The sequence below is a fragment of the Lonchura striata genome, chromosome 3 (genome assembly GCF_050655825.1).
Source record: "Lonchura striata isolate lonStrDom1 chromosome 3, ASM5065582v1, whole genome shotgun sequence".
NCBI lineage: Eukaryota > Metazoa > Chordata > Aves > Passeriformes > Estrildidae > Lonchura > Lonchura striata.
Window position 1 is genome coordinate 97,296,922 of NC_140705.1, and position 23,819 is coordinate 97,320,740.

The 23,819-nt window shown below is 43.7% G+C and overlaps 1 protein-coding gene across 1 annotated transcript in view; it reads left to right on the forward strand.

The window, feature by feature from the left end:
• Positions 1 to 23,819, forward strand: part of PARP1 (poly(ADP-ribose) polymerase 1) — a 32,674-nt gene that overhangs the window by 1,621 nt on the left and 7,234 nt on the right. The window contains exons 2-15 of the mRNA XM_021536992.3: positions 2,347 to 2,509; positions 3,003 to 3,121; positions 3,857 to 4,071; positions 9,369 to 9,465; positions 10,875 to 10,991; positions 12,486 to 12,662; positions 13,080 to 13,221; positions 14,766 to 14,906; positions 15,617 to 15,859; positions 16,825 to 16,893; positions 17,607 to 17,739; positions 18,898 to 19,093; positions 20,372 to 20,500; positions 23,708 to 23,791. Coding sequence (XP_021392667.3) covers positions 2,347 to 2,509; positions 3,003 to 3,121; positions 3,857 to 4,071; positions 9,369 to 9,465; positions 10,875 to 10,991; positions 12,486 to 12,662; positions 13,080 to 13,221; positions 14,766 to 14,906; positions 15,617 to 15,859; positions 16,825 to 16,893; positions 17,607 to 17,739; positions 18,898 to 19,093; positions 20,372 to 20,500; positions 23,708 to 23,791 — 2,025 coding nt within the window. The remainder of the gene's footprint in view (positions 1 to 2,346; positions 2,510 to 3,002; positions 3,122 to 3,856; positions 4,072 to 9,368; positions 9,466 to 10,874; positions 10,992 to 12,485; positions 12,663 to 13,079; positions 13,222 to 14,765; positions 14,907 to 15,616; positions 15,860 to 16,824; positions 16,894 to 17,606; positions 17,740 to 18,897; positions 19,094 to 20,371; positions 20,501 to 23,707; positions 23,792 to 23,819) is intronic.

The window sequence follows — 23,819 nt, forward strand, 5'->3', positions numbered from 1 at the left end:
TGCCCTTCACCAGTACGGGGGGCAGGAGTTGTGTTCTGGTTCTCTAGGGTTCGGTTTATGGAGTGAGCCCCTGGGGACCGACATTCCTCACAGAGCCACTGCCTTTCATTTCCAGACATATCCCTAAAACTGGCGGTCTTGCACCAAACATTTGTATTTTTATTTATTTTCCCCATAACCTCTTGAATTTGCTTGCTCTTCCCTCTGCCCGTTCTTGTACCAGGAGATCACATCCTGCTGCTGAGCATCCTGCTGTAAATGCCTGAATTTCACCAGAGCAAACGGGTCCCCTGCTTTTTCCTCGGGAAATCCCCTGCAGAGCAGCCTCTGTGCCAGCGTCAGTGCATTGAGCTCTTCTGCAAATTGTGCTGAAGAAATTAAAGAGAGATACAGACCAAAGCCTTAGTTATGTCTGCTGTAACTTCCCTTTTGTTTTGGTTCCTCAAGTGAAGAGCTGTGAATGACAGTGGGATTCTGGGTGCTAGGCAGGCGCCCAGGCCCTGCAGGACCAGCACAGCTTTGTCTTTTGCTTCCAGCTGGAACTGAGTGGTTTCTGTTATCTGAAAGTGCACTATGAAAGTGAATCGGTCTCTTTTTTCCTTAGTTTGTTTAGGAAACTATGGTCTAGAGATAGGTGAGCTGAGAGAAGTAGTTTAAACAAGGCCCAGCTTGCCTAGAGGTTTCATTTTCCACACAGAGAAGAGTCTGAAACTCCATGTTGAGGAGATTACTCACTGCTTGTATTGTTGTCTTAAAGATTGAGCTAGCTCTGCTCACTTTTGTTCTCATCAGTGCCTTGTGCCCTCAAAGCCTTTGTGCTGGGAACAGCCCTGAGTCCTCCTGCAAAACTGTAGACAAAACCCAGAGGTGTCCACATTGCAGTGCCAAAATCACATGTGACAACTTAGAGAGACATTGAGAGCGACTGCAGGGTGGCTGCTGTGGTGCTGTGAGGGTAACTGGGTATCCAGTCCTGGCTTGTGGGAAGAGCCCATCTGGAAATAAAAATGTCCTCTTACAGTTTGGGTAGATGGTTGGTTGTAGTTTGGGCTCTCAGCTCTCCTGGTTCCATGCTGTGGTCTTCAAAGCCCTTTCCTTTTCCTTCCTCCTCATGCACAAAGCTCTGCTGTTGTTTTTGGGTTGGAGATCTCCTTCCTGTTAGTGAGTGACACGTGGAAGGCTTTCCTAGGTGGTTAGTTCTGTATCATCAGTAATAGTAATTGTACAGCACTGAGTATTGTCAGTACAGCAGCTGTTTGTGTGTGTTATTTGGAGCCAAACCACTGTACAGTTACTTTGCCTGGTGGGTAACTGGAGCAATGCCAAGATGGTACCTGCTGTGTCTGAGTTTTAAACAAGTTGGGTACTTGCAAAACAAGTGCTTGGTGTGGGGCAGGGCACTCTGGAGCTGCGCTTCAGGGAGGACTTGAATGGTTCTTCTGTTCTGATCACAGGGTCATGGAATAGTTTGGTCTGCAAGGGGCCCTGAAGATCATCCAGTTGCAAACTCCTGCAGTGGGCAGGGATGCCCCCGACTAGATCAGGTTGTTCAGAGCCCCATCCAACCTGGCCTTGAGCACTTCCAGGGATGGGTCATCCACAGCTTCTCTGGGCAACCTTTCCCAGTGCCTCACCACCCTGTCGCTACAAGTCCTTGTGAAAACTCCCTCTCCACCTGTCTTGTAGGCCCATTTCAGGTATTGAAAAGTGTTGTAAGACAGCTCTGGAGCCTTCTGCAGGCTGAACATCCCAAACTCTCTCAGCAGAGGTTCTTTGACCCTCTGATCATCTTTGTGGCCTGCTGTTTACTTCTGATGCAGAACTTTAAATGGGCTCTGGTGTTTCCATTGAATTTTGTCTCTGCCTCCTGCAGGCCACTCAGGAGTTTCCTCAGGCCACAATCCTTGTGCCTGCCATGGGTTCTCCAGTACATAGACTGTTTACTTGAGAAGTGGCTCTCAAAGGATTGTGAAGTGAGGCCAGCAGCCTCTTGTGCTGCACAGTCTCACAGGGGCTGGTGCAGTCATGCTGAGGTTGTGACCTTTTTTTTCAGTAAAACAGATGGGCTGAGCAGCAGGGTGATGAACTGGTTAAGCTAGCTAAATGCTCCTTCCATGTCTATCCCCTTTGGGAACATCTCTCCAGCAGCTTCTCTGTCTTATTAGATTTTCTTCTTAGACTTCGTCCTAAATAGTATCCATCTCTGGATTAAAAAAAAAAATAAAAATAAGAAATCACGTGTGTTTACCCAGGTGCTCCTTTTTATCTTGGGCTTTGTTTTGTTTTTGTTTTCCCCTTGATTCTGCTTGAATTGTTTCATCTTGGCCTAATGTGCTTTTTTGCTAGTCACCCATGTTTGATGGCAAAGTCCCTCACTGGCACCACTACAGCTGCTTCTGGAAGCGGGCTCGAATTGTGTCCCACACAGACATTGATGGCTTCCCTGAGCTTCGGTGGGAAGATCAGGAGAAAATCAAGAAATCCATTGAAACTCCAGGCTCTGGAGGAGGTAGGCAGAAACCTCATGGTGTTTGGAGGTTCTGGAACTGTGCTCTCTTTTGTTGTGGTGTTATTATGATGATTTGATGTCCATGTTGCTTCAGCAAGTGATGTCAGAAGAATTGTTGAGATGTCTCCACACTCCAGGGCCAGGATGCTGACAGTATTATTATCCAGCATGTTAAATCAGTGAGGAGAAAAAGCCAAGTCAGTTGGCAGATATATGGAAAAACATTTCTTGTTATCATGATTGGTATATTTAGTTTTCAGTTCTTTAACGTTAACAGATGCTGTTGTACTGTGTTTTCTTAATAGTACCTTCAGTTCAGTGCATGTTTATGGTGGCTCTGGTGCTTTTGAGCATGGACTACTTGTCTTACTCTCTATTCAGATTCTGGACAAATGAGTGCTGGAACCCAAGAGGTTTATTAATGCAGACTGTTGGGACAGAAAATAAGGGCATGCATATTAAAGCTGAATTCCATATTTGCTTTATTCTCCAGGAAAAGGAGGGGAACAGGAAGGAGGTGGTAAAGCTGAGAAGAGCCTACATGACTTTGCTGCAGAGTATGCCAAGTCCAACAGAAGTACTTGCAAAGGCTGTGAGCAGAAAATAGAAAAGGTAAAAAAGTTTTCCATCTCATCTTTTCTCTCACCAGTTTTAATTCAAACAGTGGCTTTTATAATTGCTTCCTGTCTGTCCTGCATATGGAAAAAACTTGCAGAGCTGCATTTCTATGTCTGAGGAGCAGCTGTGTCCTGGACAGCTGACGGTAAAGGCATCCCTCAGGCATGGTAGCCTGAACTTCAAGCCTGGTGATCCCTCCTTTCACTTGGGTCTTAGACCAGGCTGGGAGTGCTGCTCACCAGCATTTTGGTGGCATGAGAGCCACCACTAACTGCAGCTTTTCCTGCTTGTTGCTGCACTGCAGACCATCTACTTGTTGGACATCTGAAAGGTAATTTGCCATAAGACAGGATAAGATCATGTTAGCATTGCTGTTTAAGTGATAGGGACATAAAGTTAATTTTGAGATGTGCCTTTATGAGGCCTGTTCATGTGAGTTTTACTTGGTAAGCTTACTGGAAGTTGGAATAAAGACATCAGGATTACCCAGTTTGAGTGGATTTTGAACAGATAACTGCCTTAAAAGGTGACTTTTTCAACCTAGCAAGAGTACATGAAAATGGTAGAGGAACTGTAGTGAAAGGGTTTGAACAAAAGTTGCAGACTTTAAAAGAGGAGCTGTTACTGCTTTACAGGTTTTTAGGAAGCATCATGTTAGTAACTTGTTAACATCCTGCTCCTTCCAGAATGGCCTAACAATTGCTCTTGTGTCACTTTAATCTACCTCAGGGCCAGATTCGGATTTCCAAGAAGATGGTGCATCCTGAAAAGCCGCAGCTGGGAATGATAGATAACTGGTACCACCCGGACTGCTTTGTGAGCCGCCGAGCCGAGCTGGGCTTCCTCCCAGCCTATGGGGCCACCCAGCTCCTGGGCTTCAGCATCCTGAAAGCTGAAGATAAAGAAACTCTGAAAAAGCAGCTCCCAGCTACCAAGAGTGAAGGGTAGGTGGTTAGTGTAAGAAATTGTGTTGTCTGGAGGAGCCGTTGCCTTTATATACACGCATGATAAATGTTGTGGGACATTGTTGTCTCTGTTAGAAGAACATTGGTCATAGGAAGGTTTGATCCTTCCCATGACCTCAGGTAGATGACAACATAGATTCCCTGTCCCTGGGAGTCTGCAGTCCAGTTGCCCCTGTGACTGCCTTGAGGAAATGCAGAGACCTGCAGCTGTGACTTGGAGGGCTGATTCAGGGCTTTCAGCCATAAATAATGCTTGTGTAGTACAAATGGATACTAGGCCCTGCGTCTCCTTGTGTGATACTGTTATCAGCACTGGTTTCTCTGCTCAAACCACTTGTTACAGAATTGATTTGACATCTTTTATCTATGAGCTGCTGAACTGTGACAGGCACTGAATCTGATAATGGTGTTTATTGGCCATGTTGTGCTTACACTTGGATGCTTTTGTTTGCTGAATCTTTTATAGTATGTCTGAAATTTCATTGCCTTGCATTGCGATTCTTAGTGGAGGCTCTTGACAGAACTTGTACTGACAGAGAAGTGTTTCCGGGTGACTTGCTAGCTTTGTGAATCTTTCTTTTTTTATGAAGGCTTTTGTTACTTCTTCTTGAAATGACTTTGCCTGGAGTCATGCTTCGTAACACAAACCAGTGTTGTATTGTCCCCTTGAAGGAAGGAAAATCAGGTATTTCTGGATCCTACAAATAAGGAAGATCTTGTCATTGGAAAACATTGGACTTCTCTGTGTACGTTTCAGACTGAATTGAACTTTGCTTTTGCAAAGATTCACCATGAAAATGTCCAGTCAGGCTGATGTCTGTTTTGAGAAGCTATGGCCATGTCACAGCTGTGCAGTCTTTGTCAGTATTGGTCCTTCAGGTGTGCAGCTGTTGTGTGTGGTGTGCAGTTCCTTGGCAAGCCACTGCTCCAGAAGCATTTGGCAGTGGTGTGGGTGCTGTGGGGAGAGTCCTGCAGCACCCCAGGATGGAGGCTTTGGCCAGAGCCCTGTCATGTTCTGTTCTCACTCAGCTGAACTGGCAGAGACCAAGAGGAGATGTGTGCCTCTGTTGGGCAGCCTTCTGTCTTTCCATGCAGGGATTTTACCTCTGTGTGCATTGCTTAGTGGAAGCAGAAGTGCAGTATTTTAATGCACTTAGAGGTTTTCAAGGAATCCTTTGCTTTTTGTGCTGAGATGTGAGTTCTGCTTTGTCCCAGAACAGTGAGTTTAATGGGGTTATTTGTAGTTTTCTCCCATGTCCTCAGCAAAGCTCTAGAGATTTGACTGTGTAAGTCCTTCTCTTGTCTGCCCTGGCTCTGCTTTTCTGGGCCACTTCTTGGATGCTATGCAAAATATGAAGTCTTTGTAAAGAAAGGCCACAAAGTAGTTTGCCAAGTCACTGCGTAAATAAAGGCCTAGAATTGCAGTGGAAAAAAGCTTGCACTGGTGATGTAGGGTAATGTGAACCAGGACCTCACGCCAGAAAAGCAGCAGGATGTCTCATCTTTCCTGCTTTCTAAGCACTTCCTGAACAAGCTCGTCAGCTGTGAAGTTGCTGGCTGGCTCTTATGCTCCACTACCTTCTGCTCTTTGGGCTGTGCTTGAGCCAAGGGTGGTTAAGGGTCAGTTGGAACAATCGTTGCCTGTCAAACAAATGGAATGGGTGAGAGTGTAAATAAACAGCCTGAGTGGAGGAGTGTGGTGTGCTGGCTATCTGCTGGTTTTGCTGCCAAGAAAGCACAGGAGTTATGGAGAAGCCAGAGGAAGAACACTCCAGAAACCTGGATGAGATGCAGTTACCTCGGATAATTCACCTTGTGCACTCGATCAGATAACAGAAATTAACAACAGAAATTACAGCCTTTTGCAGAAATTATATTAAAGTGTCTGTTGCAAGTGAGATTCTCAAAATTATCTTTAAAGGTATTTCTAAATATGCTGCATTCAAATTGTATCCTGACTAAGAAGTCTGTGCAATTCAGATGTGACCTATCCAAACTCAGGTGCTGCTACTGCATGTCCAGGACAATGTCAGACCTGGGGACTGCCCTGTCAGCCCTTTGTGCAAAAGTGTCATTGAGACGTGCCCTTTTTGGATGGGAGAGGTGAGGTGTTTAGCAGGGCTACCAAGAATAAATTAGAAAATCCCTTCCTTGTGAAGACCAGATATGGGAAGATTACTGCAAGAATCCTGCCTCTTTTCTTCTGGCTCTTCCAGCCAGTTCTGGGTGAAACATGCAACCCTCCCTTGGGCTATGCGCTGTCCTGCCTAAGCATTAGCACTTTGCAGACCTGGGAAAGGAGGATCTTGTGTCCTTGCCTGCAGCTTCTCTGTGGAAAGAATGCCTGTGTGCTAGTGTAGGAAATACCGTAGCAGCTTGTGAGCTCCTTTTAACAGTATTTCTTTGGTAGTGTGTGTTTTGTCCTCCTGCTCTGAGCTGTAATACTTCCTGTATTTTCTGGCTCACTTGTTTACATGCAATTGCTGCCCAGGCCAGGAGTAAAGTGTCACTCTGGAGATGTCATGCAGCACTGGATTAGCTGCAGAGGTGACCTGAGGCAAATTCTAAGTGCTCAGGTCACTGACAGTCTGGCAGTGCTTTTCAGGGAGGAGGTGAAAAAAGGAGTTTTTGTTCCTCCCTGCATGGGCTACTTGTTTTATCCAGGGTTGTTGTGACTGTCCTTTCACCTTTTCATTGTAGGGAGGGGAAGAGGCGAATGTGAAAAATTGAGTAGATGGTCAGGAAGGGCCAGACCGCAGTGGGACAGTTCATTTCCCTCTTTATCTCCTCTGAAGCTGGAATAAATCTTTTGTGGCCTCCATGAAGATGAGAAGTAGTTTGCATTGCCTAGGAAATAACTTCCAGTATTCCAGTCCTTCCAGGGAAGCTATTGGGCTGTACCTGTTGGAGGTGGAAGGCTGTCCCCTCCCCAGGAGGAGAAAGGATGTGCTCAGTAGCACCCCATTGCTGTGGGCAACACATGGTTTTGTGGTCCAAGGATGGAAGATCCTTGTGTGTGTGTTCTTAATTTGTGTTACTGAGAGTGTAGTTTACAGATTGTTCTAAAATGTGCTGCTTTAGGAAGCTGCAAGATGAAGTCAGGTTTGCCATTCCCTTCTCCAGGCTATATAAAATGATTGGTGTTTGCTTTAGCCTTGGGCATGAAAGAGAAGGTGGTGACCAATAGTTTTATGCCTCCCTGGAGTTGGGATGATCCCTCCCACTCCATGGTTTGTTCCAGTGGCTGGAGCAGGTACAGTAATCAATCTGTACAGCTACTGCTGTCCCCTTGACTGTGAGGAGAAGCTGCCAAAAGTGTGAGTCGCTGCTGGAATTTGGACACATTCCCTGGGTCACAGGGTCTCTCGGCAGAGTGATCGCCTTCCAGCGGCTGCTGTGCTGGATTTGCTCCCTTAGGAGACAAGTTACATCGTGGGAGTTAGTGCTGGCTTGCTGGAGCAGCCTGACTGTCAGCAGGCACTGCAGATACAAAGGGCTGGGCACCCCTCCTAAGCACTGACATCATTTATCCCTGGTTTGGAAGATGCAGGAGAACGCTTTGCACTCAGGCTGGTAAATTTTTCACAGATTCTGTTGTGTACCCCTGACTCTTTTAAAACTTAGGGAAGTCATTGTCCTCTTGATAGGGCTCAGTGGATTGCTCCCAGCAGGGGCTGCAGCCAAGGAGGAGAGAGCACTTGCTTGGCCTGGGGACTTTCGGAGGCACTGCTGTGTGTGTGCTGGAGCCAGTCCTGCCATACTGGTTGCCGCTTGCCTGATTTGGAGCACAGGGTGAAGATTTTCTCAAGCAGTTGCTGGCAGCACAGTGTGTCTGTTTCCCCCACCACGAGGCAGGGAGATGTACAGCACAGCCCCTGCTCACTGATGGCACCTGGCAGGGACACAGCTTGAAGATGAGATCTTCTGCCAAACCAGTCCCTCAAAGTGCTCTGAACTATGGTTTGGTCAGAGGTGTTAATGGTGGGCTGTTGTAGCCACTGCAAATAAAGTGAGCACAGCCCAGTTTTAGGGCCAGGAGAGTTACTAGAAGGTATAGGTCTCATGCAGGAGTCTCTGGGAGGAGAGTACCTCCTGACATCCTCCTGAAGCAGCTTTATAGCTATCATGCAGAGTTAGTCTTAATGGGAACAAAGTCCTAGAAAGAGAAGTGTTTAAAACTGTAAGTAGGAAGCAATCAGAAATGTCAACTCCATGACTTAACCGTCAGCCACAGCTTACAAAGTTGAGAAAGGCTTTCTTAAAAAGAAAACTGGCTGATGTTTCATAACAGAAAGTGTCTCTGTCAAAATGGAGTGTGTGATCCAAGCTGTGTTCATGCTCTGCCTCGAGTTGCAGGGCCATCCTGTCTCAGCTGGGATAGAATTTCTCTTGGTATCCTCACAAGGAGAACACACACTCCAAGCAGATGAAGGGGATGTCATGACTCTGGAAACATAAATTATATTCTTCTGAGGTCCCGTGTCACTGAAGTCTATCAAAACCCCCCAGTTATCATTTGGCTTTCTTTTTCTAGTCTTTCTTGAGCAGTGTTTCTTGTAACTTCTCCCTTCAGCTCTAAGGCCTAGCAAATAGCAATAAATTTCCACACATGCAACTCCCAACAGCATGTCACAAAACCACTGTGAGCCTGGAAGCATTTTCCAATGCTTGCACCTGAAACTTGTGCAACAATGCTTGCACTGAAATTTTCCAGAAACTTGCACCTGTTTGGTTTCAGAGGCCTGACTTAATTCCAGTCTGAAGAGGAACTAGGTAGGAAATACCTAGTTTCCCAGTGTGTTAACTCATTAGTTAGCATGTTTGCTCTCCTTTATTTCAGTATGGACTTTCTAAGCTGATTAAGCTGTTGATTCAGCTGAAAGACACTGTGGTCTTTTAACCTACATTGCTATACCTCTCCAGATTTGGAGAGCTGTTTGGTGATCCTTTTGCTGTACAGATGAATAGATGAGATGAATGTAGATGAATATGCCTGAGAATGCTGCAGTCTTTCACATGCTATTCTCCCACACCACATGGCTACACCGTGGAAAACGTCTTAAGCATACCTGACCTGATTGAGGCAGCCCACATTGTAGAGCCAAGTTCAGGTCTATAAAGCAGCACTGAAGAATTTGAAAAATGGATTTGCCTGCCAAAATCGAGGATATTCAAGCCTCTGCAGATACTGGCAATCAGTAATCTGAGCTCTGGTAACTGCCATTTCAACAACTTCCTGTCATGTATTGTGGTTTTCTTTTGTTTTTCTCTATTAGAAAGAGAAAAGGAGAAGAGGTAGATGGAAATGTGACTGCAAAAAAGAAGCAGAAAAAAGAAAAAGAGAAAGAAACAAAGCAGCAGAAACAGCTGAAGGTGAGTTTTAGCTGCTCACAACCTAAGCACTGCTTTGTTGGAAGAGTGCAGTGTCAGGCAGTGACTGAAGAGCCTCCAGAGAAGGCAGTACCTTGTGCCCAGAGACAGCAGTAGCAGCACACAGTCCTGGTGTCCTGGCACAGGAGGTGCCCTGTTACTGAGGCTTTGCTGAAGGCAATTCACCCTGCCTTTCTCTCGAAAGACAGGAAGGATGTTCTCTAGGACTTGGGCTTATTGGATTTAAAGAGATTAGGTTAAATGCCTTTTTTCTGAGAGGCTGGTTCTGTGCTCCTTCCTGTATCATCTGGCTGTTGTGGCTGGAGCTTGGAGCCCAAGCACTGTTGCAGAAGAGCTTGGAAAACAATAAATAGCTCATTGTAAAACTTAAACAGAGATAAAGTGTGCAACTAGATTAATAAAAAAACAAATCTTTTTCACCCTCTGAGGAGATGTGTTCAGTTTGTGGGTACAGATAGTGATAGATCACAGCTTTCTACCTGTCACTTTCTAGAATATTGTGGGAAGAACCCCAGTAGAGCTTCAGGATTTTTTTTATTTATTAAAAGTTCCCAAGGAAAAAAACTAACAAGCTGTTTTTGCTGCAACTGAGGTATTAATGGAGCTATAGAAAAACGCTGGCTCTGGCTTTGTACAAACAAAGTGTTTTTTTTTTGTTGTGTGGCAGCACGATAATTTTCCAAAAATAAATGTTTCAGGTTTTGCTGCTGCAGTGCAGCTGTTTAGGACAAATGGAGACACTTTGTTGATTAGGGTTAATTTTGAGTTTACTTTTTTAACAGCATTTCATTAAGCATGATCATCAACACTGAAAATTATTTCACTTAACCCAGTAAACCACTTCTTCCAGGGCAGATTACACTTTTCACTGTAGCCAGTGGATAACATCCAGAAACTATTTGAGATATTTTGGGATGCTTCTTTGCTTCCCAACCCTTTCAAGTTCTGTAGAAAAGCCCAAAAGAATATGCATATTTCTCCACACTGCTGCAGGTGTCTTATCTGGTAGAAATTCCTCTAATGCTTAGTTAGCTTAAAAAAGGAACAGTGGCAGTCATTTCTGATTTTTTTTTTTTTTAATGGAAGGCTCAAATGCAGCTACATCCCCACTATTCTGTGTCAGGTAGGTGAAATTTGCAAAGAATGTTGAGATGTTTCTAAGTAAGGGCACTGACATTTGAAGGATATGACTTTAAGGGTCTCTTCTAGGTGTTTGGTAGAAGGTGTGACTCTCCCTTTAGGTAAAGTTACTGGTTCCTGGAGCTCTTAATCTCACAATCTGTTTAAGATAACATGGACCTGCTAAAACCTTGTGCACGTACTGCAGTTTGAGGAGTGTTCTTTGCTACTTGCAATCAATTGCTTTCTAAGCTGCTGGGTTTTGTCAACAGGAGCAGACAGAGCTGATCTGGGGCATCAAGGATGAGCTGAGGAAGGTCTGCTCCACCAATGACCTGAAAGAGCTGCTGATTGCCAACAAGCAGGAGGTCCCCTCAGGGGAGAATGCTGTGAGTTTGGTTGTAGTTGCTCTGCGTGTGTGCGGGGTCTTGGAATTGTTGAAGCTGGCCTGAGCCAATATTGCTGCAAGGTCCACAAGTCTGAAGAACATTCCTAACGTAACATTCAAGAAAGAAATTTGGTGCAAAGCCCAGTCTTGCTGTCCCAGGACTCTGATATTGCTGTTACACTTGCTTGTGAAGGGTGGTGTGGTGGTGAGTGATGCTGAATTCAGCATCTTTGTTCTGGTGTAGTGCCTTTATTCTGCTGTGCTCTAAGTGGTCTGTATTTTTTTTTGGTGCTGGCTCTTCATGAGCAGGTTAGTTAAGGCATTTCACATTGCCTTCCTCAACTGTTTAAGTCATGCAAAATTAATCAAAAATTGTACAAGTTCTTTCCCAGTTTCTTTTCTTTAAAAAGTCCATTTTGGTCTATGTGATATGTGAAAGTCTGCTCTCTTTCAGAGCCACATAGTGCTCTAAATATTTGTATTTATCAAGATTCTTAGTAAAAAAGAGTGTGGGCTGGCATGTGGGAAGTGTCTAGACTCAAAATGGTCATGTAATACTCTTTGGAATACTCTTAGGCAGGAAAACCTGGACTTGTCTGAGCCTACTTTCCCACCTTACTCATGTGCTTAGATGCAGTAGCTCGTCTTCTCCCTGGCTGTTCTGGCACAGCAAGCCTGGTCAGGTGCTGTGTTCTCCTGAACCACAGGATTATAGAACGGGTTGGATTGGAATGGATTGTAAAGATCATCTCTTTCCAACCCCCTGCCATGGGGAGGGAAGCCACCCACCTAGGTCAGGCTGCTCAAAGCCCCATCCAACCCAGTCTTGAACACTTCTAAGGATGGAGAATCCACAGCTCCTCTGGGTAACCTGTTCCAGTGCTTCACCACCCTTAGACTGAAGAATTTATTCCTAATATCTAATCTAAACTTACCCTCTTTCAGTTTAAAGCCATTGTTCTAGCACTATATGGCCTTGTAAAGTACCTCACTGCTCTCTTGTAGACCCTGTTTAGCTTCTGGAAGGTCTTACAAGAAGACCTGGAGACCTTTTCTCCAGGCTGCACAATCCCGTGTCTCAGCTTGTTGTCACAGGAGAGATGCTCAAACCCTCTGGTTATTTTTGTGGCCCTCCTTTGGCCTCACTTCTGCAGGTCCATGTCCTTGCTCTGGTGGGAGCCCCAGATCTGAATGCAGCTCTCCAGGTGGTGTCTCATGAGAGCAGAGCAGAGGGAGAGAATCACCTCCCTCTTCCTGGAGAGGAGAGACTGAGCCAGGGGTTGTGAGCAGGAGGAACCTTGTGCCATGCCTCTGAGGCATCATATATCCATCAGTGCAGCTGAGATGCTTGGTTTATGTTCAGAGTGCATGTGACATGCTGGAAATGTCTGTGCCAGCAACCTGGCAGTTGTGTTCTTGTGCAGCCCAGGGTAACACTGTGTGTGCTTCCAGCCTCCTCCTGCCATGACCTGCTCTGTGTTCTTTGTTGCTTTAGATCTTGGACCGAGTAGCAGATGGGATGGCCTTTGGAGCTCTGCTGCCCTGTGAGGAGTGCAAGGGGCAGTTTGTGTTCAAGAGTGACGCTTATTACTGTTCAGGGGATATCACTGCCTGGACCAAGTGCGTGGCTAAAACACAGACTCCCAACAGGAAAGACTGGGTAATCCCAAAGGTGAGTGTTTACTGCATATTTGATGTTCTGAAGCACATTTCTGAGCTGATCAAATAAGCAGCAGGCAGTGCAGGATGCCAGAGAGCAGAGTGTGCTGCAGCACTGAGCAGCTGTGATGGCGGGCAAGTCCTGTCACAGCCACATCCCTCCAGGAGCAGGCAGCTAATGCATAAATAAATCATATTTTTTCCAGTAACATTAAATTGAAAGCGGTGATTTGATTTGAAGCTCATCATTTACCCTCTTCCAGCTTTGTTTTTTCAGTCAGTAAAGTGGGGTTTTTGTCCACCTTAGCATGAATCAAAATAATTTCCAAGATGTGCAATAAATTCCAACATCTGGCTAGCATTCAATTTATCCTTTAAATCTTGTAATAATATTTGTTGGTTTTAAATTGTTTATGCTTCCATCCCACAGGAGTTCTGGGAAATTCCTTACCTGAAGAAATTTAAATGTAAGAAGCAGGACAGGGTGTTCCCTCCAGATGCTGCAACTGTGAACTCGGCACCTCCTCCCTCTGCATCTGCCCCTTTGTCAGAGACTGTGTCTGCACCCAGAGGTAAGTGTCTGGCTGGGCATGCATTGGGGGAGTTCAGGATGATGTTCAGGCTGGCATTCCCACCCAGACAAACCTGCCACCATGAACAGTCCCCACTGGTCTCCTGCTCTTGAGCAGGCAGAGCTCACCTGATTTTAAAAAGTGCTTCATGTGCTTTATCTTCCCAGCACACGTAGGCCCTGAGTTTTCTGGGGTCATGAGCTTAAGGTTCTGTTGTTAACCCACAGATCATTTTTAGTGTTTCTTGATTGTGAGGAAATGATGTGTATGTAGTGAATCAGAAATGTAAAGGCTGATGTTGCAAATTATGTCTCAGGGGAGGCCTGCTTCAAAATGCTGCCTCACTTGGTTTCTTGAGGACCATCCAGGGATGTCCATAAGGCCAGATATTCCACATGAATTTAGGTTTTGAGGGCAAGAGGGGTTTTCAGGGGTTTGTTTTGTTTCTAAATCACCTACTGAGATCTGGCCTTACTGATCACTGACTCTCCTTATGCAAAATACATGTGCTGTCTCCACCTAGCAAAAGTTTGGACTTAAGAAACTCCCTGTAGGTTGCTGGAATGAGATGCATGCTTTGGTGGTAAAGCCTGTCTGTTAAGAACTATGTTGACTTCTTGTTTATTCAGCCTTTCTAGTTCTGGCCATAATTTTGGGTGCAGGGCATTATTGTTACTTGGTTAAAAAGGTGGGAGTAATTCTGCAGTTAACTTCAGCCAGATCATGTTATTTTAGCAATGAAGACAAAGTAAGCCAGGTCTTATTTCTGATTAGCAAATTGATTCCAGCCCCAGTGTCCCCTGAAAGTAAACTCAAACTGTTGACCCCATTTAAAGCCAGGTTGCTTTGTTTGCTAGCAACCAAACTAATCTGTGTTGAAGGGAGAAGAGGAAGCACAACCCTCAGCTGGTCAATTAGAGTTGATAGCATTTATATTATAGCAGTGCAAATATGCCCTTAGGCACTTGCCATATCCTGGACCAGCCTGAATTGCAATATCATGGAGCCTCGGATGGTTACCAGTTTGCTCCTGACTTCTTATGGGGTTTGCATGGTAGAGCCTTGTACTGTCTATAAGGTCAAGACTGGAACAGTGTTGCTTGAGAGATAATTCTTTCTACAGCCCCTCAAAAAAAATTGCCTTTTGAAAAGGCAGGAGCTTTCATGTGACAGTGAATTTCTCCCATGCTATCCAGGCATAAAAAGAAAAGGGAAGCAGAGCACAGTCCCTAGTAGCAGTGCTGAAAACAAGACTGATTCGTTTTAGTTAACAAAACAAACCAAGCAAAGGGGAAATAATGCCTACATACCATTTCCCTGCCTTCCATCCCTTCTGTTGGTTGGCAGCTGCTGAGCTTTGTTGCCTTTCCTCTGGGAAGGGGAACTCCCTCCTGCTTGCTTAGCACAGGTCAGGCCTGCTTGGCCCCTCATCTCCCTGACAGCTGAGCTGATTGTACAGCGAGGTGGGGGTGCTGTCACTTTGTGCTTGCTGTTTGTCCAGGGACTCTGTGCCTGTGGCTGATGTGTCATTTCCAAACCTTTAGACAAACCACTGACCAACATGAAGATCTTGGTTGTTGGGAAGCTGTCAAAGAACAAGGAGGAAGTGAAAAGCATCGTGGAGGACCTGGGAGGAAAGATGACCACAACAGCTAACAAGGCAACCCTGTGCATCAGCACCCAGAGTGAGCAGCCATGCTGTGGTTACTGGTGGCAGTGGTAACAGCTGAGCAGATTCCAGAGGACACTCGTCCTCAGAGCTGTCTGGGGATCAGTGTTTGCATTAGGGGGAATGTTTTGTGTGTACACATGGCCTGAGTGTGCTTGGAAAAGTAGACAGATGGTGTGCTGCTTGAGTTTTGCTTACCCAGCAAGTTAACCTGGCAGGCTTTACCTTAAGGCTCTTGTGGGTCAGTGGCAGCTGGGGTTTGTGTGCAGACCATGGTGGTGTGCAAAGCACATTTGTTGGGATGAGGGGTGCTGAGAGCTGTCTCCATGCTTGCCTTGGAGAATCCCCAGAGCTGACTATGGATGCTTGAGGGCACTTGCTTGCTCTGCTGACAGCTTAGAGTCTGTTCTTGCTCTGTGTTGGAGCTGTTCAAACTGGCTGATGAGGTGGGAGATCTGCTCCCATCCATCAGAAAGTTCAGCCGAGATTTGGGAAAGGGAGATTTGGACCAGCCAGGTAGAAAAGGAATGTTCCTCATCTAGCCCAAGCTGTATCTTTGAACGAAGGAGGAACTTGGCTCTCCAAAGAACACCATGAAATCAAAATACAGTGTTACTGTGTTTTCACAAAGTGTTACAGAGCCCTGAATCATGGCCAGAGGGAGAGGCTGAGGTCTAAAACCTCACGGATGTATTTTTTTCTCCCCTTCCTGTCCTGTGTCTGCAGAGGATGTGGAGAAAATGAGCAAGAAGATGGAAGAAGTGAAGGAGGCCAAAGTCCGTGTGGTCTCAGAGGCATTTCTTCAGGATGTGAAGTCTTCCAGCAAGGACTTCCAGGAGCTTGTGTCTCTCCATGCCCTTTCACCTTGGGGTGCAGAGGTGAAAATGGAGCACGAGGAAATGGCTGTAGATGGGAAGAGCAGCAAGCCCCCAAGTACAAAGAGTGCTGGGAAGGTCAAAGAAGAACAAGGTGAGGAGCAAAGCTGTTGTTTCTCCACAGCCTGTTCAGTACTGTGCATGCACAAAGCAAACCTGGGTATGGTCTGTTCTTACCCTTTCCTTGAATTTTCTGCCTTTTTTTCTCATTATGAGTTTATATAATGGACCTTAGGGTAAAACTAGCTTTAAGTAAACATGAAACTGTCTGAGCTGGCTCTTGTTTCCCCTACTTCAGTCTGCCCAGGCTCCCTGCCATCAGTCCAGTCTCTTCCTCATAAAATATCAGCTTCACTGTCAGTTTGGGTTAGTGTTGCAGCTCCAAGGAGGTCCTGGGATATCAGAATGACAGACACTACTCAGGGAATGTTGGCAAGTGAGAAAATACTGAAGTCCAGAGCACTGAGTCTCTGTGCTACTTGATTTAGAACATAATATTTTTGTATTAGTGTGAAAATATTGATGGCATTGCTCACCAATGCCATAGAGAGCTTGCATTATTAACCCTGGATGGTGAACAAAACCATCACATTTGCTCACTTCTCTTCAGAACCTGTTCTCTGTGTCCTCCAAGTGGAGGTTTCTGTCATACAGTTGGGTGTGTTATTGCCAGACTGTCTCACCACAGTAGCATCCCCTGGAAATCCTAACACTCCCCATGCCTTGTGAGGTTTTTAAATCCCATTTTCACATCTGTGGTTGTGCTTATCTGCAGTGCAGGTGAAAAAATGACATTGTCCACCCTTGGGGCCAGGAGAAAAGAAGTAGATAGATAGATAGAATCTGGGGAAATGTAATTTCTCATTTAGTTGGTGGGTTGGGGGTTGTGATTTGGCTGCTAGAGCTAGGTTAAAAAAAAGCCACTGAAGCCAGTGTGCTCATATACCAGGAACCTGCTTCACCTTAGGGTGATAATTATGCAAATTAAGAATTTTAATGTTGATTCAAGTCAGACTGTGTTGCTCACCTAAAAAAAAAATTAACTGTCTTTCACTGCAGGACCTAGCAAGTCTGAAAAGAAAATGAAGTTAACAGTGAAGGGTGGAGCAGCAGTAGACCCTGATTCTGGTGAGTGATAACAGTGCCTCTGCCTGCACCACCCACAGTCTTCAGAATGTGTGATGGTTTGCAAAAGTGTTTTTCTGTGAAAGGATGAGGGTTCCATAAAGGAGCATGAATTTTTAAACCTTTAACATGGCAAAGGAAGCATATTGATTGCCATCCAAGGCTGAATATTCCAGGATTTTCTAGTGCAGCTCTCTTCAGAAGGGCCAGTTAAACTAAGGCGTGTACCTTGTTCAGCTTTAGGATATCCTGTCAGTGGAGTGAGTAAAGGCCCAGCCAGCAAAGGACACAGGTTTGGCATAAGCACCTACTCTCCAAACTTGTGGTGCATGGATGTTCTGACAGTTTGTACTGCATCCAAGGCCAGCCTTTGGTTTTCAGTCCATTTACTAATGTGACACCTGCAGAGCTGCATTGCTCCTGAGGATTCCTTCAGCTGCTCACATGGTTTTAGATCATCCTCTATCAAAGGTTGCAGGTTTTTTTCCTCTAGTTAGGATTGATATTCACTCTAGTTTATCTAAAGGTGTATGCTCACAATTCATTAAAAGGAAAACATCCTCCAGGTAGTTTTGAATGAGCTTGTGGTCACTGTTTTTGCAGTATTTTTGTTGAATCACACTGCTTCAGGAAACTATTTGGTTGAGTGCAAATGCAGGAAGGAGAGCTAAAACAGTAACCTCCTCCTCTGTGTTCTAATTTTTTCTTCTCTGCAGGTTTGGAGGATTCTGCTCATGTCTTTGAAAAAGGTGGGAAAATTTTCAGTGCAACCCTGGGACTGGTAGATATTGTAAAAGGAACAAATTCCTATTATAAGCTGCAGCTGCTAGAGGATGACAGAGAGAACAGGTGAGTTTAGTTTTACCTTTAAATACTTCCATTCACTTTTTTCTAATAAATATTGGATTTCTGACACTCCAAAAGCGAAGTGTGAGTAAAATGTCTTTGAGGAGATAACAGATTGGTATAGTTACTTGAGGAAAATAAAACACTACAATACAAATTGAAAACAAAACAAAACAAACAAACAAACAAAAAAAAACAAACCCAAAACTAAAATAACTCCATCACACCTACCAAACAAGCCACCCATGGAAAAATCTCTGCTCTGCATGGAGGCATTCCTTGTGGGTGTTGTCAAAACCTAAGGTGGTTTTTTTTTTTTCCCCATATTCTCTACTTAATTTTGTCTTCTAATAGCAGAGTTGTCACCTTGGGAAACAAAACCACATTCTGGCTGTTCTACCACAGTGTTGGCCTGAGTTGTGTGCCCTGAAGTATAACAAAATGCATGAAAATAGTCAGGAGAGTTGTCCAGTGGTTGCATTGCTGATTAGATAAAGAGATTGAGAAGGTTCTTTAAAATAAAACTTCCCCTGCCAAACACATAAGTGACAGAAATCCAGGGTAGCAATGACTGTGGTTCAGCTCCAAATTTACCATATTTTTAATAAGCTTTTGTTCCTGTCTCATTTTTGTGAGGTTGTATCAAGTCTGGGATTCAGTACATGGAGGGATTTCAGTGCCTGCATTTCATACCTGACATACTGGAAAGGTTGATTGATTGTATCCCCATAAATACTACAGAAGCTCATCCAAGGTGCTGTCAGCAGTACAAACAAGTATTTGATTTACTTCTGGTTTCTCTATAATACTGAACTCTGGGGCCTGAGGCTTAAAGATGCTTTGTCTTTGTTTTTCAAATACATGACCCAATAGTCTGAAGATTTGTATTTGCAAAACATGAACACTGAAGAGATGTTAGCCTCTCTTTTCCTGCTGTGCACCCATTTAATCCTCAGGGCTGTGGTTCTGGTGTGTAAACACTGGAATTTTTTCATACCTGTTCTTGGACATAGGGTGATTCCCCTGTTGATTTCCCACCATGAAAAAATTGTAGAAATTCTTTTCACACTCTGATGGAGAGTGTGTTCCATAAAATTAATGATATGGAAATAGCACTGGAGTAGCTGATGCCTGCTTTTTTCTCCCATTCCATTTCTCCAGATACTGGGTGTTCCGATCCTGGGGTCGTGTGGGCACTGTAATCGGCAGTAACAAGCTGGAGAAAATGCCATCAAAAGAAGATGCCATTGAACACTTCCTGAATTTGTATGAAGAGAAAACTGGCAATTCTTGGCATTCTAAGAACTTCACTAAATATCCCAAAAAATTCTACCCACTGGAAATAGATTACGGACAGGTAACCCTGAAACTCCACCTGTCCCAGGTGGAGCACTGCTGAGATTCCCTATGTCACTGTTCTGTTCTGTGCTTGCTCTTGCGTCACTTGCACTTAACAAACCAGGGTAATTTAAAATTCAGCTGTTGCATCTTCTCTCTGTTACAGCGGAAAGCTGTAGATCAAGGAGTGCCATCCATTAAAATAGACCTGTTGGGAAACTAAAGAGTTTTCTGTTATCAAATCAGATGTCCCTTCAATGCTTTGTTCCTGTTTACTCTGTAACTTTAAGGATATTAATTTGTACTTAATCCAGCAGTCAGTTCACATACATGCTGTCTGAAAACTCGATTTTTTAAAATTTAAAATAGATGCTTCTCATCTGTCTGCTGCCTCCAACCTCCCAAATGCTGTAGCAACTCCAATGCAATATTCGATTTAGCACACATACTGAGCAGGCTGAGAAAGAAATTATTCACTGCCAGTAAGATTTGGATTTTTAGACAGCTAAGATAAATAAGAATTATCTTCCTTCTTTCCAGTGGGGGTTTGTGTGTTTATATAAGGGCATACCTGTTAACCTGAACTATTTTCAGACTAAATAGTTGAATGCTAAAATGTTGCCAGAGCACATATTTTCAAGACATTGTGTTTTTTTGTGGCCAAATTAATGGATGCCATCTTTCAGTGCAAAGCACTCAAAGCTTGGCTTTAATTCTGGAAATTTGAATATTGCAGTGGCAAAGTGTCTGTCTCAGTGTAATGTACACTGTTACTCAAAGCACCTGGCTGATGATTTATTCGTGTAATGCTCTCTCCATGAATGCATCGAGATGGTATTACGGAAAATTGATGATTCCTGTACATATCTATGGCAGTTTTTATTACAAAAACTTGGTGGAACTAGTTATTACATCTGTTTTGTAATAAAAGCAGCAAACAGTCATTTTTTCATGTGAAAGTCTCTATGCAGCAGAAAGCTTGCAGAAGAAGTAATTAATAGTTGCTTGAAGTGAAGCAGCAATGCAAAGAGAGTTCCTATTCCCTTAATTCTACTTTCTGCTTATTTTTTACAGTGCCATCTCTTGAAATAGTATCTGCCAAATTACTGAATAGGTGTTTTTTTAAGACCATTTTGTTCCAAAATGTCAGAGCAATGTCCCACGCTCCCCATGAACTTCAGGCTAGTCATAGTATGCACATGCTAAATTGGTTTTGAGTTTGTTGCCATGGCAGCCAGCCTGTTACTTTTTAATCCTTTGTGATTTTGCTAATTCTGATACTATTTTTACCTTCCAGGATGAAGAAGCTGTCAGGAAACTGACAGTAGGTGCTGGGACAAAATCAAAACTTGCTAAGCCAATCCAGGATCTTATTAAGATGATCTTTGATGTGGAGAGCATGAAGAAAGCAATGGTGGAATTTGAGGTGACTACACACATTCGTGTTTCCCCCTTCTAACCTACCATCATAGTTACACAAACAGAAGCAAGGTCTTTGCAATCCTGAGTGCTTCATACTTCCCAAAAGCCAAGTGTGAGTTTTAGATCTGTCTTAAAATAAAAGCAAGAGTCTAACTGGAATTTGCCAAACCCTGGAAGTTGTAACTTAGTTGTAATACATGCAGTTCTTAAAATACAGGTGCGTTCTTTGTCTATCAGTGTTTTTGATTTAACAAGTCTATGAGAGAACCGTCTGCCAGTCCTGGGAGCAGTGATCATTCTTTGTTTGTGTTTTTTTCCAGTTATACCTGCATAGTGACTGGTGTTTGCTGAATGCTCTTAAAGTATTAACATAGATGTGCTGGTCATGTGCCACTGGTGACACTTCTTTTTTTCTAAGCAGGGAACCGCATTTGGGGGCTGGAGTGCCATGGATTTTGGGTAGCAAATGAGATGCACCTCAGATTAGAGAAATGCTACCAGTTGGTACATGCACTAATGGAAATGTCTTGTCAAAATCCATATCCTCTTCTGCACAGGGTGGACTTGATTGTTTTGGTTGTATTTCTCATTTGTTCTAATAAAACTCTTGTTTTCATCCATTTTTCTTTCCTCCATACTTCTTGATCCATCCTTCTGACAAGCTTTCAGAGAATAGTTTGGTAGCATGATAAGTGTCTCCTTGCACTGTTTTACTGGTGTGCAGATACCCTGCTGTTTGTTTTAATGCAGCCATTTGAACTAATTCTAAATAACAAATGTCAGTTTTCTTTAGCCAGCTTAGTTATCCTGCCTAAGACTTGACATTTAAGCAGCTACTCTTTGCCCTCTGTATCATTATTTGGAGTGCCTACCTTTCAGAACAGGCTTTGTACCATTTTTTGCAGCTTACCATTTCCTGCAGCTTTCACATGACTTGCCCAACATTTTGTAGTACCTTTGGTTAATTACGTTCTCCTGTATCTCCAGTGGTACTTTACATCAAAGTCTTGTAAAATGAGTAATTTTTTGTAAGTGTAAATAGCTAAGGACTCTGAACTGATCAACATCTCATGTAATTTGGTTTTGTGGCACTCTCCCTCCAAGTATGTTGATTTACACCATCTGCACATCTATATAGCAGAACTGAGACTCCAGATGGGCCAGTCTTCCTGTTAAGAGTTATCTTCCTGTACTGATGCTGCTGAACAACTGCTTTCTGTTAGAGGAAGTATTATTTTTCCCGGTTAGAGGTTTTCTGTGTGCCCTCCAGAAACAACTGCTTAGTTCCTTTAGTTGGCTTGATCTTGAGTATTTTGTTCCATCCAGACACTTCTTGCTTTGCCAACAGTGTAGCAAATTCTTGGTTGTTCCATTGCATGACAATAGATTCATCTGATGTGTTTATCCTCCTGCTTCTAACTTAGATTTCAATAATTTCACCTCACCAAGCCTATAGGAGGTTATTACTATTGTCTTTGTCATTGCTTTACGTGAAGTGGCTTTTTGGAGGACTGAGTTGACTCTCATGCTGTCTCCTCCCTTGCCTCTTGTGAAAAATCCTGGTGCATGCACCTGTGATGTGCAGCTAATTCTTCCCACTGCACTCAGTGCACCTGGTGATAATTTCAGGGCTGTTGTTTTAGGCCCAGCCCCTTGGCTGCTGTGCTTTTTTGGCACATCTAATGATCAAGTCTTGGATGCAGTTTAGCTTTAAACCAGAGCTTAGCTCTGCAGGATTCTGTCTACTTTCCATGGGTCATAGGAGACACAAATTTCAGCCCTTTGGCTGTTTGTTGGCTCTATTTGAATTGTTCCTAAATCACATAACTGGGGGAATGTTTTATTTTATAGGTGTTAGTGTTTGTGTGTTAATGATTATTTGTGTTACTTTACATGTTTATATAACTTAGTATAGGTGTCTGCAGCTAATCTGCACATCCAAGTTAAGTGGCCTATTTTACTTCTACGTGGCCTGCATGATTTTTCAGCTAATAATGACATAACATGGATTGGTAGGTAGTACTCAGCAAGAGAGTATTGGACCCAAAAGTTTGGGAGCTACAAATCTATTGCAGATTTGTTTTCATTAGATTATTAATATTATCTCTGTGCCTCTCATGTCCCCAAGTCATGATCAGTTTTGAAGCCCGTCTTCTCTCTTGCAGCCCATCTTGGCTTTTCCTGGTATCTAGCTTTATCTACACTTAGCTGTCACTAAAGTTGAAAGCTCTAAGCCCAATACAGGGCATGCAATCCCCATGCAAAATCACTTCAGGGCTTTCACCCCAGTCTGTATGGCTTGGAAGAGCCTTGTGAGTTCATCTTGCAGAGAAGATACATACAGCTGGGTTTCCTAGCTGTGGATAAATAATGAGGGACTTAGCCGAAAAGTATGTGATAGTCATGGTTTCATAGGATCTTCTGTCCATGAGGTAAACCTTAAATCCATTGACTTCAGTAAAAACTAATTTACCCGGCAGAGTGTATGGGGAGTACTGTCAAGAGTCTAGAGGGGGTATGTGTGATCTTTCTAAAAGACTCTAGTGGGCTTGATTTTTGTTGAACATTTTTACATTCAAGTGGTCCTTTAACAATGTAGTATTTTCCAATACTCTCCTAAGATCCATCAATACACAAAGAAAACCAGCATTAAATTAAATCAATGGGTAAATGCAGGCAACCAAGACATCGCTTTTAACTTAGTTGAGAGGTTTTGGCTCATTTTTCATGAATATAAAGTACCCTTACAGTATCTTTGCATTTGACCCTTGATAATTGTAGGGTAAAGTTGGAAGAGTGTGTCTGGATTGTACCTAGACACAGATGATCTTATGAACAATAATTAGTTCAGTTTCCTTCCTTCAGTTTACTTCTTTGCCAGCCTTAAGTATACAGTTACTTAACTGATTAAGGAATGCATCTGATACCAGGTTGATATTAAACTTCTTGCCAGATACTTAATATCCTATTTTTTGTGTTGCCCTAGCATGTGTGCTTAGTTTCCTATTGCAGTATTCCTTTGGTTATAGTATGTCCTCTCAATGGTGTGTCCTTCTGACATAATTCCTCAATCCACAGAGTCTAAACTGTTTACATTCTTTGTTGTCAGTCCTATTAGCATGGAGAAATTAGTTCTCTAGAAACCAGAGAGGGAATGCTGCAGTGGTTTAAAAGTAGTGACAATTTGGTTTAACACTTATATCTTTATCAGATTGACTTGCAGAAGATGCCATTGGGAAAACTGAGCAAGCGACAGATCCAGAGTGCATACTCCATCCTGAATGAGGTTCAGCAGGTGAGCATAAAAGAGATGTTAGAGCAAA